Here is a 19,111-nt window from a genome sequence, read left to right as displayed (position 1 = left end):
GTAGCAGATTCTCTACAACCCAAATGTTTTCCTGGGTCAAAGTGAATGACACGATTTAACACCTCCCTTACTGTGTTTTACATGTTCATCTTTAAAAGCTCCAGTCCTCTCGGTGATTATTATTAACATTAATCTGCGGGGCTGAATGAAGCCGAGAAGGTTTATAACGAACCTTATTTCCTAATTTAATCAATCACATGACAGAAACCAGTCACCCCTGAACTGCTTAAAGAATGTGGAGCAAATTGTTGACACTGACTAATGACGACGCCATGTTCACTTCCCAATGGGAATGCAGGAACAATTATTGTATAATTACAGAAGCAGCAAATTATTTTAAGACTCATTCACAGCCTGCATTTCTATCAGCCTGGCATCTAAAGACACGGAGGAAAAGCTGCACCTTTAGACGTGTGCCACGCCTCGAGGGAAGCAATACTAGCAACAGATGAGGCAGAGAAATGAAAGACTGCAGCATTCCTCCACAAACATTACAATGTCGGGATATGAAGTGAGACCGTTTCCATGGCAGGATGCCACAAAGGCCCGAAGAGACAGCTAAGTCTCCTGTTTTCCTGCGTAATCCGTTACCCCCAAGGTTTTCTGACAACAACCTGCAGACGCCCAGAGGGAGCGGGGTAATTCAAAGCCCCAACTAAATCTGACACTTTTCTGTGACTCAGTCAAGCTGCATTTAATCACAATGTTGCGGTGTGCGTCGACTCCCAAGCAAGCAGAGAACCCATAAGGGGGAAAACAAACAATCTGGCTTCAGGTTTGTTCAAACTAAAAGGAGAAGCAGAATACGCTAATGTTCTTACTGCAGCAGAACCCACAGAAAGTACATAGAAGAAATGCAATATGTTTTAACAAAAACGTATACCCTGAGGGAATTGCTGAGTTCAGCGCTGTCGGCTTGGATCTAGGATCAACATTTAGCTCCAGCCTAACTCTGCTAGAAACCAGAAAAATACAGAAAATGGCTCAATCAGTGCCATTTTCAACAACCAGACAAACGAATTCATGCAAAATGTCGACAAATGGAAGATATACTGTACTGTGTGTGATTATTTCAGTGTGAGAAAATGTTACAGAAATGCAAATAAAAGCCCTTTCAGAGCAGCGGTCACTGTGTTCACCGCTGACTGGGTGAGGAGGGGAAGGTGGTTGATTCCACCGTCCAGCACATGGCCAGACCCTGAACCCAACTTTCCGTACAGATCTGCGCAAATATGCATGTGAATATTACTTGCAGTGATGAAGTTCTTCAGGCGGACTAGAACAGCGTATATGAAGTCTTACTTATTCCGACTTGCAAGACAGAAATCATGACTTCAATTTTTTTTTTTTTTTTTGGTGTACCTCGCCTGAACGTCCAACCATTCAAAAGTAATGATTTAAAATTGTGTTTACTATGAAACACCCAACTCCAAGTCTAGAAATAAATAACAAATAAATAAATAACCATAAATATGAACCGTCTCGTTTGCCCCTAATCTGTTGAAATGCGACTGAATTCAGGCGACGAGCTCCAGCTGTTTCATATCAGATCAACCTCACACTTCACAGAACATATCAAATACACTCCTCCAATCTGAGCTGCTCTGCTACACACACATTCTGCTGCTGCTTTCTTCTCTTCAGCTGCCTCACCAGCCCGGCGTCCAGCTCTGGGCTACAAGTTTGCAGACACTCTTCCTGGCGTACTGGGAGTGAAGCGATGGGAACAGTGAAACTCTCAATTCAGAATCCTGCAAATACAGTATAAAAGCTCATTGCCATTAACTCTTGTTTTTTTTTTTTTTCCCATTATAACAGAGGAAGTACTTGTGTTTCTTTGAGTGTGTGTCCACTAACACTCTCATTTGGTCGAGGCAGATGAGATCCTCACTAATGGAGCAAAATGAACGTCTGAATGGAATCAGCGGCCTGCTGCTGTTGAATTATAATCTACATTATTTGCTCTAAGGAGCCTATGCATCCATTTCCACACTGTTATTTATTGTTGCTGGAATGCAACGGCTCCGTTAGCTCAGCAATAACAGTTCTGCGCTCCAACAAAAACAGATTATAAAAAGTGAGCGAAAAATGACTTGCTCTGCACCGATTACAGTAGAAGACCTTCAGATTTCATTAGACCAATGAACACAAACATGACAGGGAAGACAAGCAGTCAGAGAAACAGTAACAACAGCTGTGACAATATTCATCTTCTTGATAAAACCGCAGTCAGTTCACGTTGAGAAATACACTGAGTCGCGGTGGAAAGACCAATTTATTGTGGCATTTCTGAAATAATAATAATTATTTTTCCTGGATTTGTATGAAAATATGATCTTCATTTCCCATACACCCTTAAATTAGCTCTGATGTGGTTCAATAGTCCAGACAGGAGCAATGATTGGTTTTTACTTAGCTCTAAATGAACAGCCAAATGGGAGACAAAGGTATGCAAGCTTTTAACTCCGATTCTGAAAACTGATTCCACTTCATCATGCAGCGTCAACTTGCAAAACAAACTCGAGATTATTCACTTTTTATTCACCTTCACTTGTGATATTGGCTATGCTTTCTCAGAGGAGCCTAGCTGGATCCTTCTCCAGAGCTTCCTTTTCACGTTGATCCCAGGCTGCACATGTGACGCTCCCAATCTCACACACACCAATTCCTGCGTTTGACGTCATTGGGGTCACGGTTTACATTTTGTTTACCTGCGAATGTGTGCACAAGGTGAAGCCTTGAGCATCGCTGATCTCGTTCCTCTTTGGCGTTGGGTTGACGCAAAGTGACGAGCAAAACGACCGCTCTTTTATTTTCGAAGAGACATTCACATTTGCACTTGAATAATTGATTAAGTATGTTTAATAAGCGGCGCCTCGTGGCTACTTTCTCTAAATAACAGTAGAGTTTCACTTTTATTTGTTTAAATAAGATTAGTGAGAAATGCTTTTGTACTTTTGAGGTAAAATTTAAACAATTTTAGAACCTGACAAAGATCAGATCATTTTTATTATGTCCTGACACATTATACTGCATAACGTTTTTTCACCATCATGTTATGTAATTATAAAATTATAGTCTTAAGATAAGTGCTGAAGATTAAAGAACTATTTCTAATCCTAATTTCTTATTTTTCAGGTGCCTCATCTAGTGAAGAAGGCGGAGTCTTGTGAAGCGATGCTGAGGCGAGCAAATGAGGTGTTTCTGCTGCAAGGAACCTTGATCTCTTCCCGTGTGTCGAGATTTCGTTTCTCAGTCAATGCAGCAATAAACGCCAGATATTTCCTTTTAGCATGAAGCAAGCTTTAGAGCCAATAGTAGAGGAAGTCACTGAGCAGTCAGGAGGCGGGAGGGCCATGACGGGCAGAGCAAAGGTAGAAACTGGGAAATCGTGACATAAAATCGAATATGTCATGTTTTATGTATTTGAAATGCACTAAAACACTGACTGGAAAAAATATTTATTATATACTCTTAAAGCCCTCAGGTTTTAAGAAGTTCCTATACAGAAGTCGTTGAGTCTGAATATCAATTGCTCTGTAAAAGTAAATGCAACGAGATGCAATAAGAGCGTGATTCAACACAATCCTGGAGTCCCTGAACTCTGAAGGGTAAAAACTAAACATTTCAAGCTCCATTGTCCTCAACATTTCATTCAGCTGATAACTAAGGACCTCAGTCTGCCGTTGAACTGGATGAGCTGCGGCTGATAACAGAGTTTAGACGAGGATTTCATGCCAGCACAACACTACACCAAATAAATACATAAAGCATGAGCATATCTGGAATAACACAATGAGTCTAATGGCCCTAATGGTTCAGTGTGTTTATCAGCCTGGTCTGGTTCTCTGTTAGCATTCAGCAACAAATACTTGATATGCTGCTGCACTGCAAAACTAAAACATCTTACCAAGTAGTTTGTCTAGTTTCTTGTGAAAATACCTTGGTACACTTAAAATAAGACAAAACTAAATTACAATTAACTTTCCAGAAACATATAGGAGCTTGTTTGTACTCAATAATGTCTAAATAATGAGTTTTGAAAAAATCCAATGATCCTAAAAAGAAAATCTCCAAACAACCAAATCTCTTTTGTTTCAAGAAGGAAAAGAGCTCAAGGGTTTTCTCCCTTTTGGGGGGGTATCATATACACCTGGATGGTTGCTCACAGCAACAGGCTGGTCAGATTATGTATTCTTCTCTGGGCCAGGATCTTGGGTTGTCTGTGTTGCTTAGTTTCTATTATTTAATTAAATAAGCTGTTTCTGTTTTCCTTTGCGTCAGTCCTTTCTTAATTGCTCCAGTCTTTTTTTGTCTCTTGTTTAGTTATTCTTTATTGTTAGAATAATTTTCTAGTCCCCAGTGCAGTTCAGCTTTGTTTCTCTTTTACCTTAGTTCAGTCCTTTGGTTACTTTAGCTCTATTATATCCCTTGTCTAGTTGTTTGTTAGTGTTAGATTCATATTCCTAGTTACCCAGTTTGTGTTCTCTCCCTCGCCCCCTGTGCCACTTTCTCTTTCTCTCTCCTCACACCAATCAGCCATCTGCCCCTTGATCACTAATCAAGCTCCCCAGTATATAAACAACCCAATTTCAATCATTCCTTTCTGGTTTGTCCTGTTATCTCCCCATTATTCCTATGTCACTTCCTTGTCAGTACCCTGCTGTTGTTTCTCCTGGATTTATGTTTTTGCTCTGCTTTGGCTCCCTGCAATTCCTGTGGTTTATGTCGTTCATTTTCCGTTACACTTCGAGGATCTACTCTATGCCTCTGCCTGCTGAATTTTGGTCCACCATCACACCACACGTCATGACACTAATCTACTGGAGAAAACGTCACCGTCTACAGAAACTCATTAAAAAGATTTTAAACCAAGAGTACACAGTGGAAACAAAGTAAAAAATATACATTTTCTTTACAGTTGATGTTTAATTTTCCTAACTAGGAAAACACAAGTTAGAGCATAACTAAGACGAGGAGCTCTTCAACTTTTCGAAGCAGAAATAGTCAAAACCATGATCCTGCTCCCAGCATTCATAATACATGCTGCTGCTTGTGTGACAATAACTTGGAGCACAGTAATATGAAGGTGCAATTGAGGACAAAATCTCCATTCTGTGCACAGATGGCAGATGCTACACATTCCCTCCAGGCCTGTACACAACACTGGAAACATCCTCTTTCTTCTTGGTTTCTGTTGAAGATTTCACATCTGACCTCAGTTTGCTCCTCGTCCTCTCTGTCTCCCATTATTACCCTCAAATATTTTCATGGGATGTACCACTACTGTTTTTTAACTTTCTTCCATCTCTATTTTTTTTTCCTGACATCGCTTTCACACACCATCAGCAGCATCAGTTCAGTATCAGTTCAGCTCTTAGCTTTTTAGATAGTTGGGGAAATTCTAAATGCAGCTTGCCTCCTGGGTCTTTTCTTATATATTTGCTTATGGACCCAGTGGAAGGTGACAATATTTCTGAAGTTTATTCAACGGTTATTGACACAGTAAAGAAGCAACATGGCCGACAGCCACAGGCCCGCCATCATCAGAGACAAACAAGACACACTTCAGAAGACCAGAAATCTGCCAGTGAGCCCCTTATCAGAATAATTAGTTCAGCCCAGAGATTAAACATTTTGCAAGATACCAATTATTTAATGTGCTTTTATTCTGTACAATTGAACTCTAAAACAAATCAGTAGTCTCTCTGCATTAGTATGAAACCATTATGTTGAAGGACATTTTGATTGAGTTTTTGTAAGGATCTGAGTTTTTCTGTGTGTTTATTTTAAGTTTCTGTGTCTTCTGAGTCTCTGTGTTGTCCTGTCAACCCCTTGATTGTTCCCAGGTGTGTCTCGTTCTGTGATTACCCTCTGTGTATTTAATGCCACCTGTGTTTCCGTGTCTCGGTCGGGTCCTGGTCTCGTCTGGCTGTTTATCTGTTGCGCCGTTTAGGTTGTCTTGTCCATTTGTTTGACCAGTTGCTACCAGCCTTAGCTTTCCGCTCAGCTGTGCTGCCTGGTTTTTGGACTTTGTATTTTGGTCTGCATTAAAGATCATATTTTTTCTCACACCAACCTGGGTCCTCAGCGTCTGCCTCACCACCTCAAACCACAACTCATGACAGTTTTGGCATCTAGGCTTCTTTGTTAGGAGCAACTGTACATCCAACAACTTGTCTTGGCATTCTTCGCCCGCTCAAATGTTCTCCAAGGATCTCAGATTGGGAGGGAATCTCTTTCATGTAACTCCATTCCAAAATGGCTGAAAACTCTCAAGGTTTCCAGGTTGGAAATAAATAATTCTGTGTTTTTCCTTCTCTCTCTTTTAGCTAGTAGCAAAGCTAAAGGAAATGACATGGTAAGAAATGCAAATGAGAGCTAGGGTTAAAGGATATGACACACTAGGGAACGCCCTCTTTAGGGCGTAGCTTAGATAGAGGTTAACAAAAGGAATGGAAAACTTTTGTTGCCATTTTGTTCTGCTTTGTTCCTTAAGCATGAACAATGGACCAGCTGCATTTTGGTATTAATAAATGAAATTCATGAGTTCAACTCACTGACTCTTCTTCAACCTCATACATCAAGAAGTCAGCAGGGAGAACGGATAAATTCTCCACAATATTCATACAGATTACAAGCACTTGGAACTTCACAATGTTGTTGATCAGCACAAAAAACACCACAGAATGATGCTGCCAACACCGTATTTCCCTGCAGCTATTTCTTTTGTTTGTTTTTTTGGGGGGGTGGGGTTCTTTGTTAATGTTGTAACAGGTCAAAGATATCTTTTGGAACTGTGACCCAGAAAGTTCTGTTGGCTCATTATTTTTTCTGCATTAGACTTCAAACTTCTTTTGATCCTTTGTCTTCAAAACCAGGTTTTGAAGAGAGCTTTAGCCGTAAAAAGGTCAGAAATAAATATTTCTCGAAACCCCAGAATTGACAGATAATTTTATTTAACCTGAAACATTGAACTTTGCCTGTTCTACATGAAATATGTCCGTGTCAAATTTATTCAGAAGGCTTTTAGACATTGATATATCAAAACACCCGCTGAATGTACCTTTATCTTTGTCTTGACTTATGTTATCCAATCACATTCATTTTCGGTTTAATTCAGTCTGTTTATGTGGAGCCACTTCACCACACATCATTTCAACACACATAATGTTAATTCAATTTGTTGATGTTGCAATATGCCAAATGTGTCAAACAACGCAGTCGATTCCAGTTTATTATTGAGATTGGTTTAAAACGTTTTGTATCTAAGGAAACCCAGGTTGCATCAAGTCATCGATCAGCACCAGTCACTCCTGCTGGACTTGATTTTTTTTATATATATTTCTGTGAAGAAAATGTAAACATTATCAGCAAAAAAAATATATTGTCAAAAACTGCATTGGGCAACAATAATCCACATAATTTAGTGTAAAACAAAAAACAAACAAAAAACACCGCCCTGAAAAAGTTTCTACCCCATATTTCTATGTCCTGGTATTCATAGAAAAAAATCCCCCCAGAGATCAGTTTGACTGACTACAATTTAAGCTTGGAAGCAATCTCACTACATGTCTACGGCCGTGGTAGAGAAAATGAGGCCTCTGGTGAATCCGGGCCCTGTGTGCTGGTCCAGTGACAGCAGGTGAAATGAGGCTGAGCTTTAGACGCGTCCTCCCTCAGCAGAGCTCAAAGCTTCTGCACACAGACAAAGTTCAATAAATTCATTGTTCTTTCATTAAAATGTATGCTGGCCCGGATTTTGTTTTCACGTTGTTCAGGCTTATGGTTGCAGGGAGACTTGTGATACTCCAGTGAAGGCTGTGTTTCATATAAAATGAGTCTGGGTTTGCATTGTGTGGCAGTGTCTGCAGTGAGCTCAGGCTCCCTGCCAATCACTGGAGAAAAAGGATTTATTACATGTGACTGACAGCCAAAAGAAATCACTTGACTCTCTTTTTATCAGCTGCTACTTTAAGACATGAATGCACTGAAATAATTACCGTTTCTTCTCATACCTGTGTTTGACAGTATTTGTTTAATTAGCCAAAACATAAAAGCCTGAGAGTCTGCCTGGTTAGAAAACAGGAAAATGATTTAATCTCTCCGTTTGAAACCTTGAAACTCTCAAAAGAAAACTCATTTTAGCAGCTTAACTCTGGATTTTAGATATTTTCAAGCACTACAGCTTGGGTCAACAAGACACATCGGTCAAGTGACTATTAGGCCAAAATCATACTCAGGCACCTGAGTATGCGGCATACTGTCTTGGTACAGGTGAGTTGTGATTTCACCGTAGCAGAGCTGCTGTTTGGACCAGTACACGTCAGGATCTTGGATTGTTATGCTGTTTGGGGTTTGTTTATTATTCCTTCATTTCTATTCTTTGATCAGCCATTTTTCTGTTCTTCTTTGCTCTAGTTCATGTTTTTTAGGTCTAATTAGAGTCGCCCCCTGCTTGTTTACAATGAGATCACTCTGTGCCCACATAGAGCCAGATTGAAGTTGAAGGATTTTTCAGGAGGGTTTTCCCTATAGGGTCTTGCCTGAACCTCGAATGAATTTGCTTCACTAGATCCAGTGAGGCTCTCGCTCAACAAAGGATCGACTAGAGCAGGTCATGCAGTGTGCTACGTTAGGTTGTCCATCATCTCTTGAAGGTTTGATATGACTATATCTGATTACTGTTGATATATTCAGGGAACAATGTGGAGCAGAAGTCTGAATAAGAGTCATCATTGGGTTTTCAGCATTTGAATGATCCAGAAAATGTTCAGAATCAAATCAGAAATGCATTACTAGGCACAAAATCAATTTGTTGACCTCTCAGAACGCTTACCACTGGTCCTCAGGGTCCACTGTCCTGTTTTAGGTGTTTCCCTTATAACGCAAACCCGACTTAGTATATGAATGACTAATAAACAGACTTCTGCAACTTTCAATGGCAATGCCAAGACATTCACAACGCCCTACTTCTAGCCTCAGCGTCACAGTTTAGAGGAAAATTAAACTGTGCAGTAAAAGGTTGTGAGACTTTTATGATAACACGTTTTCACATTTAGAAAATATGTAGTAATTTAACGTACAAAGCAAATGAGAAAATGGAAAGGCTGCAGTTAAAATTACCCAAAGTAGTGCTATCTGAATATCAGTAGCACTGTCATGATGTGTTCAGGTAAAGTAGGACCCAAATGCAGAAGTGGAGAGTCGATGTGAAACTAGAATCAAAATCAATCAAAACCCCCACAGCAGCCCAGGTCCTGACAGGTACGGGTTCTCTCTCTGTCCTTTAAAACAGGCTTATGAAACTCCAACTGTTTTAATGAAATGCATCCACAGAGACTGCATCACAACAACCTAATCCCAATCTTTCTAACGCAACAAAACTCAAGAAAATTTCAGGTTGCATTTCAACCACCACTATAAATAGAACGGCTTCCAGAAACGGTTTATTGCTGTGGTCAGGCATTGAGGGAAGCAGCTCATTAACCCTGGAGCTCTTCATCCAGAGAGAAAGCAGAGCGATGAATCTCATCAAATCAGCCTTTCATCATGAGAAATCTGAATTATTTAATCACAGCTCTGTGTTTTTACTTCTTTTGTCAAATTACACTGAGAGGGTTTTAGGATAGCAAAGTGTCTGGCTTAAAAAATAGCCGCTTAACTGAGGGAGTTGCACTGCCTCCATCTGGCTGTTTTTGTTTTGTAACACATTTAAAACTCATTTTCAAGTTAATCATCTGAAATCCTACAGATTTGTTGCAGAAATAATAATAAAAAAACAATAATATTTTGAATTAGTAAAAGGAACAATGAAGAGTCTGGTCATCAGGACAAAGTTGCATGGCGGCACTTATAGAGCTCCAAATATACAAAAATCCAAAGTCCAGGCAGCACAGAATGAGCGGAAGGCTAAGAGCTCAAATACGGGTAGCAACTGGTTTTTCAACAAACAGCTGACGGCAGAACAGACGTAAGACCAGACAGCTTGACGAGACAACTAGACAAGGACCCAACCAAGAACAAGGAACACAGGTGGGTTTAAATACACAGGGAGACAATTGGGAGAAACAACGGACAGCCGGGGACAATCAAGGGGCAGACAGGACAACACGGAGACTCAATTAACTGAAAAAGACACAAAAACCTAAATTAACACAGAAAAAACCAAAACCTTACAAAGTTATCCAGGGCTTGATGCAGGTGGATACAACAGAGGCTACTGAACTCAATTCTGTTTTAAAAATGGACTGGGATGAACTGGAAGAATTGCCTAAATTTTCTAATGTAGGGAAATTGTAGTGGATGTAACTAGATTTAGACCTGAAGATGAAAGGAAGTGACGTGAGAGGAATTTGTTTTAAACTGAAGGATTATTTATTAGATTCTAAATCTTACCATATTTCATTTAATTTTAGTAATTTGCATTGAAATGCATTGCATTTAGTTGCACCTGGATCTAAATAGGAACTATGTTGACTTGGTTGAATGAATTGAAATGAACTAGATTTCAATGTGAATGGATTAAATTGCAGGTGAACTAAATTGGAAAGTTTTTATTGCATTGGAGGTACTCTCAAATTCTTTTGGGCTCAGTTGATCTAATTTATTTTCAGTTATCAGAACATGAATTAGGACTTTTGGACTTTCTTTCAAAACTCTCTTTATCTTACCAAGTTTAAGAAAGTAAATAAAGCTGATTTGAGTGCCTCAAAGTCAGCTTTTCAGTAAAGGTTCTACTTACTATGAAAGCTTGGTTATAAAAAGACAAATACTTTGTGTCGTACTCAACATTTTCCATTGTAATGAGTTTATGTCTGTAATAATTTTGCCCTGATTATGAATAAAAAGTCTCCATCTGCCTCAGGCCAAATTTGTATCGTGTGGAGAGTTCATCCGTTCTCCATGCTGAGTTCTTGATGTAGGAGGTTGAAGAAGAGTCGGTGAGTTGAATTCATGAAATTACCGAAATACAGCTGGTCCATTCTGACATGCTACCTTTAGGAGTTAGCAGGACAAAACGGCATCAAACAAAAGTTTTCCATTCCCTTTGTTAGCCTCTATCTAAGCTACGGCGTTCCCTAGTGTGTCGTATCCTTTAACCCTATTCTCATTTGCATTTCCTAACAGGTCATTTCCTTTAGTGTTAGGTTTGCTACTAGCTAATAGAAATAAAAGGAAAACACAGAATTATTTATTCTCAGCACATGACTATCAGGGCCTCAAAACGTAGTCGGAAGAGCAAAAAATGGGACCTGGGCCGCACTTTGGACAGCCCTGGCTTGGATTAAAACATTTAAGCCTGTCCCTCTTGTGAAGCGCCTTGTGCTGGTTGTTTGTTCCTGCCATAGAAATGAACCAAAGGCCACAAAGAAGGCTAAATCTGGGACATTCAAGCACAAAGCAGAAGGTAAGACGGTGGTAAGAGGGACTGACTCACACAGTCCCTCTGATCCCACATTCCCATAGAACACAACAAGCAATTAACATGCAAAATGCCTTCATTTAGCTCTATTATGCTGCGTTAGATACGTCTAGGTCTGAAAGAAATTACTTTCGGCGCTGCTCAACTTTCCGTGGCTTGGTTTCGTTTGTGATCTGTCAACATCAGCTCCTCGGCACACAGCCTCAGACTGACAGGCGACCAGCGGCGCTGAGACGCGGCAGATGGATTTTAATTACATCTGAAGCAGCATCAGCCTGCAGCGGAGGCAGCAGTTGGACGTTTTGGGACGGAGGTAAACACTGCAAACGTTTTCAACCGCTCTTCATGCACCTTGCAGCCTTCACCTCCAACCAGAATTAAGTTATGTGCACACCTGGCTTCAATTCATATTTTTTAAAAAAAGGATGTTGAAATTAGATAGATTGTGAGATAGAACTATTCTGCTCACCCTTTTCCACAAGCTACTGCATTACTAGTCAGTTTATCACCTTTTAAAAATCAATTTGTAATCATTTAGAACAATAATCATCCCAAAGAAATGCAGTTCCATTTTGACGAACGCTTACTCCTTGCTAAATGCCTACAAGTATGACAATAAAGTTACATTTAATTTGGTTTAGACATGAATAATAATTTGAATCCCTGTTACTGTTGCACCATACGAAACAAAATGTGTGTTTCTATATTTTTCCATTTTCACTTTTATTTCCTTGATTCCTTTTTTACAGAGAGAGTCAATAAACCAGTCACAGAATAATAAAGTTCTGACTTTACTCTGAGAATATAGCCGGATATTTTATTTATGTATTTATTTATTTTGACATCACAAAGCTTTGCCTTGAGCACAAGGCAAATATAACATTTTTATAGTTTTATGGTAACTATCTAAAATCACCTGAAGGGTTTGCGAACATTTTCGAAATGCATACATTTCGCAATTTAGCAGCTTAAAATGAAAGCAGACAAAAGCTCTTTCGGTTTTTGCTGGTTTTCCTTGTTCCTTCAATTCGAGTTATTAGATTCCTCCTTGTTAATATTCTCCAGTGTGCCTCTACCTACAAACACCATTTGAAACCTAGCCAGAGTGGGAGTCTTAGTGTATTCAGGGCATGCTCTGCTCTCCCTGTGGTGTCCCTGCAGCAGGACTCCACATCAGACTCTCTGACTGCTGCTGACTGACATTTGTGTCCTTTTCAGTCATGCAGACAAACAAAGCACTGCGACTCCAACAGCAAGAAAATCAGTCTCTCCAGGCCCACAAATGCTACTTCTGCCTCCTTGACCTTTGCAGTGATTTCATTATTTAGGCAGCATTCAGCTCTCCAATGTCTTCACATATCTTTGCCTGATTAAGCAGCAGGTCAGGGTTTTACTTTATATTCGTTGAGTCTTGCTGATGCGTGCGGCTCTTCTGAACCAATGGCGCTATGAAATCCTTGATGAAACTAAAGGTCACACTACTAATCAGTCCTTATTTGTAGTTTAACGTGACGATGCTTGTTCACGCTGACGCAGAATGTGTTTTTTTAAATGTGTTAAATTCATCTGCTGCAATCGGCACCATTAGCGTGGGGCTTGCTGTTTAGTCAGCCGATGGGTTGTATTTACATAATCAATTCTTTCACAATATTATATCTGCGAAATCGTCTAAAGATGGTTTTCAAAAGCTGCTGAATAAAATGACGCATTAGGGACAATGAAGATAGAAAAAAAAGAGCTAATTATTTTTGGCTTTATTATTGGCTTAAAAACTCTGAAATTTTTAGATTAATTTCAGAAATGTTCCAGAAAAAAACTTGGAAATTCAAAAAAGTTAAACATTTGTAATTTTTTTTTTAAGAAAATTTCAGAGATTAATCTCACAATTTCCGATTATTTGGCCAAAATTGACTTTTTTTTCCCCTTTTTTTTATCTCCAGTGACCTTAATGCATATTTAAATTAGCTGGAGTTTATGTTCATCTAAAACCAGAAAATGCACTGAGAAATGGCAAAGCCAATTCTGTCTTCTTAAGAATTCCTTCAGCTCAAATGAATTGACTGAATTCAATAGATGGTTAATTAGGAAGCTTCTGAATTAGGTGTGTTGGACGGGGAAGATGTTTAGACTGGGATTTTTTTTTAACAGAATGACAATAGAAACTTAAGAATAATGCCAAGATCATCTACAGACCTCTAAACAGCAGGACTTCAGTGTCCATGAGCATAAAGTGCTTTGATATCACTTGGTAAATAGTAAATGATCTGTGCTTGTATGGATGGTTTACCTGGTCTGAAGGACCCCAGATTCACCCATTCACGCACACACACTCACACATTCACACTCCCAATAAATTATTCAAAACATCAGACTGATTATTCTTACATGGATGGTTCTGGACAGGAGAGAACAGGGCACTGAAGAGGCCACACTAAATCAGTTTCTCGTGATATTATGCGCAGGTACATTGAAATAAGAAGCTCTTGTGGTCACAGTTTTGTTTCAGACACAATTAAACCGTTCCCTCATACCAGCACAGTATGTCAAATTGCTGAAAAATATGCATTTCTTCTTATGAGTGAAACGGTCACAAAAACTATTGCCTGTCTAAAAGAGCAGCATTTGGATCACCAGTCAGGCTAGAGTCGGTCTGCTTTCTTACCCGACCTCATCCGTTTCTACACTTACATTAGTTTCTTTATTGCAATCATTTTGAACTTTATCTAAACATAAGTGATTAGGGTAGGAAAGCCATCGCAAAGGCTTTTGGAAAGACCTAAACGATGATGCATGTACAAACATGTGTTTGTGTTGAAGAAAAAAAAGTAAATACACTCACATAGACCATGTTGCTTTGTTAGCACTGTCGTTGCTACAGCCAATACTGAAATAAAGTTCTGCAAAGTTCATATTTGTAAACCGCTAGCATCCACATCCACCAGACGTCCCTCGGAGCTTTTCAGCTCTGATTATGACCTTCTCTGCATGAATAGATTTTAGAATCTTTCCAGCAGAGAGCATCAGCAGCCCTGACAGTTCCTTGACCTCTTGACCTCAGCACACAGAGAGAAATGTAGAGCCCACAGAAATGCACAGAGAACAATCAGATGCATTCAGAGGAGAATAGAAGCGGCGTAGCTGATGGTTTTAGGAGGTCCGGTTGCCTTCATTCCTGTGATAACGTGTTCATTAACAGGAGGTCGATGGTTCAACTGCAGCCGTGGAAAAATGCAGATTAATCCAGCTTCTTTAAGAAAAACTTAAAGAAAATAATCATCTTGCACTATGTTATACGCAACATAAACACAGTGTTGTGTTGGATTGTGGATGGATTGTGCAAATAAACGTTTGGTATTAAAACATTTTTTCCAATCTCTGATTCATATAAGTTTTTATTTAATGCACATTGTTTACGGCCCTACCTCATCCTGTCCTTTTTGTCTTTTTGTGGTTGTGTTATATCATTCTAAATGTATTTTAATTTAGATGTGCCTCATTATTTGAATTTTGCTGGACCCTGAACAGATTTTATCCTGTCAGTCAATAATTGTGATGTTGTTATTTAAAAAAAATCCAAAATAAAGCATTCTAAAAACATAATAAAAATTTGCCTGTATTATGCTAACCGCTGTTTTGCGCTTATGTTTATAATATGAAATTGTTAGATGATGTTCTGTCCCACCGTCCCTTTTTCATTGGCTGTCAGCTGTCTTTGGGTCAGGAAAGAGTTCATGCTGCCCGACTGTGTCCAGATTTTCTGTTTTATGCAGCTGAGACTGTTTTGGGTTGATTCTCCTCCGACATGACAGACACACTTGTCTTTACTTCCTCTCATGGAAAAAAAAAACAAGAAAAGCTTCTTATGGCGGGAACCATCACTTCAGAAGCTATTGGCACGAGAGAAAAGATATCCAGGAAGTTAAACGAGTTAACTTTATCCCTAGACCTGTGGCAGGCTCCAGGAGACAGAAGTATTCACGTTAGCAGCTTCAGCTTTCTTCAACACTTCAAAATCCAGTAACTTTAGCTTGATTTCATCAAGATGGCTGTCATCCAGAAAGCTACGGTACATCTAGTATCTTCAACATCTGCTCCATGATGTGAAAATTATTCACCGTAACTTCAAATCAAGCTTTTAAACGCAACAAAAGGCTCACTAGGTGTTGTGTTGCAACAGCTTGAACTCGCCACAACACTCAACTTCACCCCTCCACACACACACACACACACAGAAAGAGCTTTAGCACGTTGTCTTACTTAATTAGAGAAGCACTTATCATCTCACTCAGAGCACTGGCAGGTCAGACGGGCAAACACTCACCAACAGCAGTGAAGTTTGCAGACAGGAAGTGGCTGCAGGGAAGGCTGCTGGTGCTCACAAAAGAGTCTTCATCTGTTGTCACGGTGGTCCTAGATTTCAGCGACGGGTTGGGTGAGTCGGTCACCATGGCCATTCTAGCCGCCACAGATTCCATAATGGCTGATGTGCAGTGTGACCGGCGGCTCTGTGACACCGGGGGTCAAACCCTGTTATCAGATTGGAAGTGTGGCTGCAGACTTCACGTCCCAGATAACCGGTCAGCACACGTGGAAGGTGAGATCCAGTCAAAATGTCAAAAGTCACTCAAGTCGGAACCCAGCAAACACCGGGTGGCGCTTTCAAAAATGTTCTCTTAAATCTGGAATCAAGGTGGAATCAAAACGCACACGGGGGTTTCTGAAGTTTTAGGCAGGACGAGGAGACTGAAGAAGTTTAGATTTAGCAAATAAGTTCCAAGGCAGGTATTTTGAACTAGAAAATATGGAATAAAAAAATTACATGGAAAGCTTCTCGGAGCAAAACATCCCAAACATCATCCAGAAAGTGTTGATGCATTTTTTGAACTTCTCCATTGAAATGCTGATTTGCGACAAAGTCAATTAGTTGAGAGTCCTTTCGGATGACTGTTGAACATCTGTCATCTGCCGTCATTCAAGACCACCGTCAGTAACCTTGGTCCAAAACGGGCAGCTCAAGCAGTTCCCTTCTCCTACAGAAGAAAAAAAAGGTTTTAAATGAGATATACTTCAGATTGATTTTTCTTAGTATAAACAACATTTTAAATTGAGTATCACACATTTGTTTCCCTAACTCCAACTCATTTTGCAAAAATAAATGTCAAGGAACTGGAGACATTTCTCTAGTGTGTTGTGATGTCTGTTTCTCAAAGAGCTCTATATCCCTCCAAATGCAGACCAGATTGCCGGACTACGCTGACAGAGGTTCCAATTTTTCCCCCAAATATTGACTTCTCCAAAACTAAAGTATCAAGTCTGTGATTCATAAATGTGTCTCAGAAATACTTTTCTGCTATTCCACACTGAAAACTGTCCGACAACTAATTGCAAATCCACTGCTCTCTTTCAAGGACGTCTAATCTTTACCTGATTTAAGGCCTTTAAATTGTTTGTGGTGTTTTTGAGCTCAATGAGATTTAAAAATACTGGTATGCTGATGTAGCTTCTCGACTATACAGAACGACCCAAAGTGTTTAAGTAGAAGGTAGCTGGACTTCTCAACTTTATAGAAACACAACCCTCACGACGCCACGCGAGTAGCTGTGGCCACATGTCTGGATCCATCTTTCTAACAAGTAAAACAACGACATGCTTTCAAGAAACATGCGAGGAGTGATCTGCTATCATCTCAGTTTATTTCTCACGGACAACAAGGATACAAAACTCTCCTAAAGTCCTGGCAGGGGATAACATCATTTGGTTTTCTTGGGGGGGGTTTCTGTCTCTATTTTGAACAGACAGTGTGAAGAAACAGGGTTTCTTCAACCCTCGTGAAGCCGCAGTGGAAATGAACTCTGAATGGAAAGCTGTACTTCATCTGAGATAGATCTGTATGGATACAGGTGTATGCCTGTGTGTAAGGTCCAAACGGCTAACATTCATGGCCACAGAGAGCTATGCAAAGGCCATCACATGCCATAGCTCTGCAATAACAATATTTGTGGCATATTTCCATGCTGATTTCTTTTTAATTGAAAGCCTGGAGGCAGTGACACAGATGCTTCCGGAGCATCCACGGACTGTGATATACGGGGTTCCGGTGCTGCCGAAATTCGTGGCTGCTGTGTCGTGTTGTTGGCTCTGTGCAAAATGCTTAAAGACGGAAAGCACATCATGACATCTGCCCTTACGTTACACTAGATTGAATCTCATAATCTTAGAACTGCCATCCATTATAGTCATGGAGCTAAAACTATTTAAAAGGTCTTCAACGGAGGCTGAAGGCAGAGTGGGTAATGATGTAAGACCTCGGTTAGAAAATCTGGGTTGTTATCGTTAATGCAATGTTTTCAAATGATCTCTTATCAACTTTTATTGGTGCTACGTGGGAGATGTTTGTCTTAATCAGGACACAGTGTCATCAACCACATCAGTGTTTTTCTCAGACTTTTTAACCTAATCAAATCCAAAATATGTCCTTTGTCATGGTCTGCTTCTGTTACATGCAGAGAAAATTGAAGGTTATCTCGCAAACCAACACGTCTTTCACACTTTTTGTCTTAATGGATATTAAAAATCTGACCAGATTGAAGAAAATCCGTACACAAAACCGGAAAAGGTCTAAATGCATTTAGACCATAAATTTTTCTCAGACAGGTGTAAAGACCTGGATTGAACACATATCCTCACCTCTCCAACATAAGCTTCCTCTGTTTACCTGCCTTCCTGCAATCATCCTTCCAGAGAATCTGCCGACACAAAGCTGAACGCACGAGAACACAGCTGCCTCCCAGAAGGAAGGTTTCCAGAAAAAAACCAAACCATGAGACCTGCCACCCTGCTACACACTCAAGAAACGGGTGGACGATAGTGCTTAAAGGATGTGTGGTGTGGGTGTCAGCTAGAAGTGGAAGGTTGGCTGGAGAACGTGTTGGGATTTGTCTTACGGAGGTTGTCCGTCAGCATTCAGGTATGGGCACATTTCCTGCTGGAATCCAACACACACACACACACACACCACCTGGACAACAGGACTGGTTGTGTGTGTGTGTGTGTCATTCATGTGCAACACTTCAGCTTGTTTCCTCTGGTTAGACATTTTTTGGTGCAGATGTCAGTCTCTGTAACACACAGCTATTTGAGTAAACAAACACACACTGTGATGTAATGTGTCCTAAATAGGAGTAAAATGTTAGAGAGAATGATTATTTATTGATTGACGTCTGTTTGATGAACCCAAGTTCGCTTGAATTAAGACGATGCATTATGCAGCGTAATGTGGGCTACATTGATAACTGGCAGACATTTTGGATGCAAACCTGCTCTGGTCCAAACAGACAGCATCTATCCTACTTTGGATGTAGATTAGATGTTTCTTCTAGGAATCAGGCCGGATTTATTAGTTCTCCAAAACCCTGACATCTCAGGGTTCAGACCAGGAAGCTTAGCACCGCCTTCTAATTATTCACAATCATTGAGTTACTGGAAAAGAAGGAGTAGCCATTTTTCACTCACATTTCTCAGTTCATCCAAGGCCACAAAAGAGCAAAGCACAGTTTTTCTCTTCTAAACTGTAAAGCAGTACAACAGCTTCTGATGGCGCTTACTATTAATTTTGATCTCAGTTATCACATTTCTTACCTGATTGAGAGTTCACAGGACAAGAGCACAAGTCAGATTATCCGCGCT

At 40.0% G+C, this 19,111-nt stretch overlaps 1 protein-coding gene across 3 annotated transcripts in view; it reads right to left on the bottom strand.

The window, feature by feature from the left end:
- plch2 (phospholipase C eta 2) overlaps positions 1–19,111 on the bottom strand; it is a 167,397-nt gene that overhangs the window by 138,966 nt on the left and 9,320 nt on the right. For all 3 annotated transcript variants that reach the window (XM_023331330.1, XM_023331324.1, XM_023331333.1), the window contains one exon: positions 15,747–16,455. In XM_023331330.1, coding sequence (XP_023187098.1) covers positions 15,747–15,900 — 154 coding nt within the window. In that variant the 5' untranslated portion in view covers positions 15,901–16,455. The remainder of the gene's footprint in view (positions 1–15,746; positions 16,456–19,111) is intronic.

The sequence above is a fragment of the Xiphophorus maculatus genome, chromosome 1 (genome assembly GCF_002775205.1).
Source record: "Xiphophorus maculatus strain JP 163 A chromosome 1, X_maculatus-5.0-male, whole genome shotgun sequence".
NCBI lineage: Eukaryota > Metazoa > Chordata > Actinopteri > Cyprinodontiformes > Poeciliidae > Xiphophorus > Xiphophorus maculatus.
This window is presented reverse-complemented; position numbering and strand designations above follow the sequence as displayed.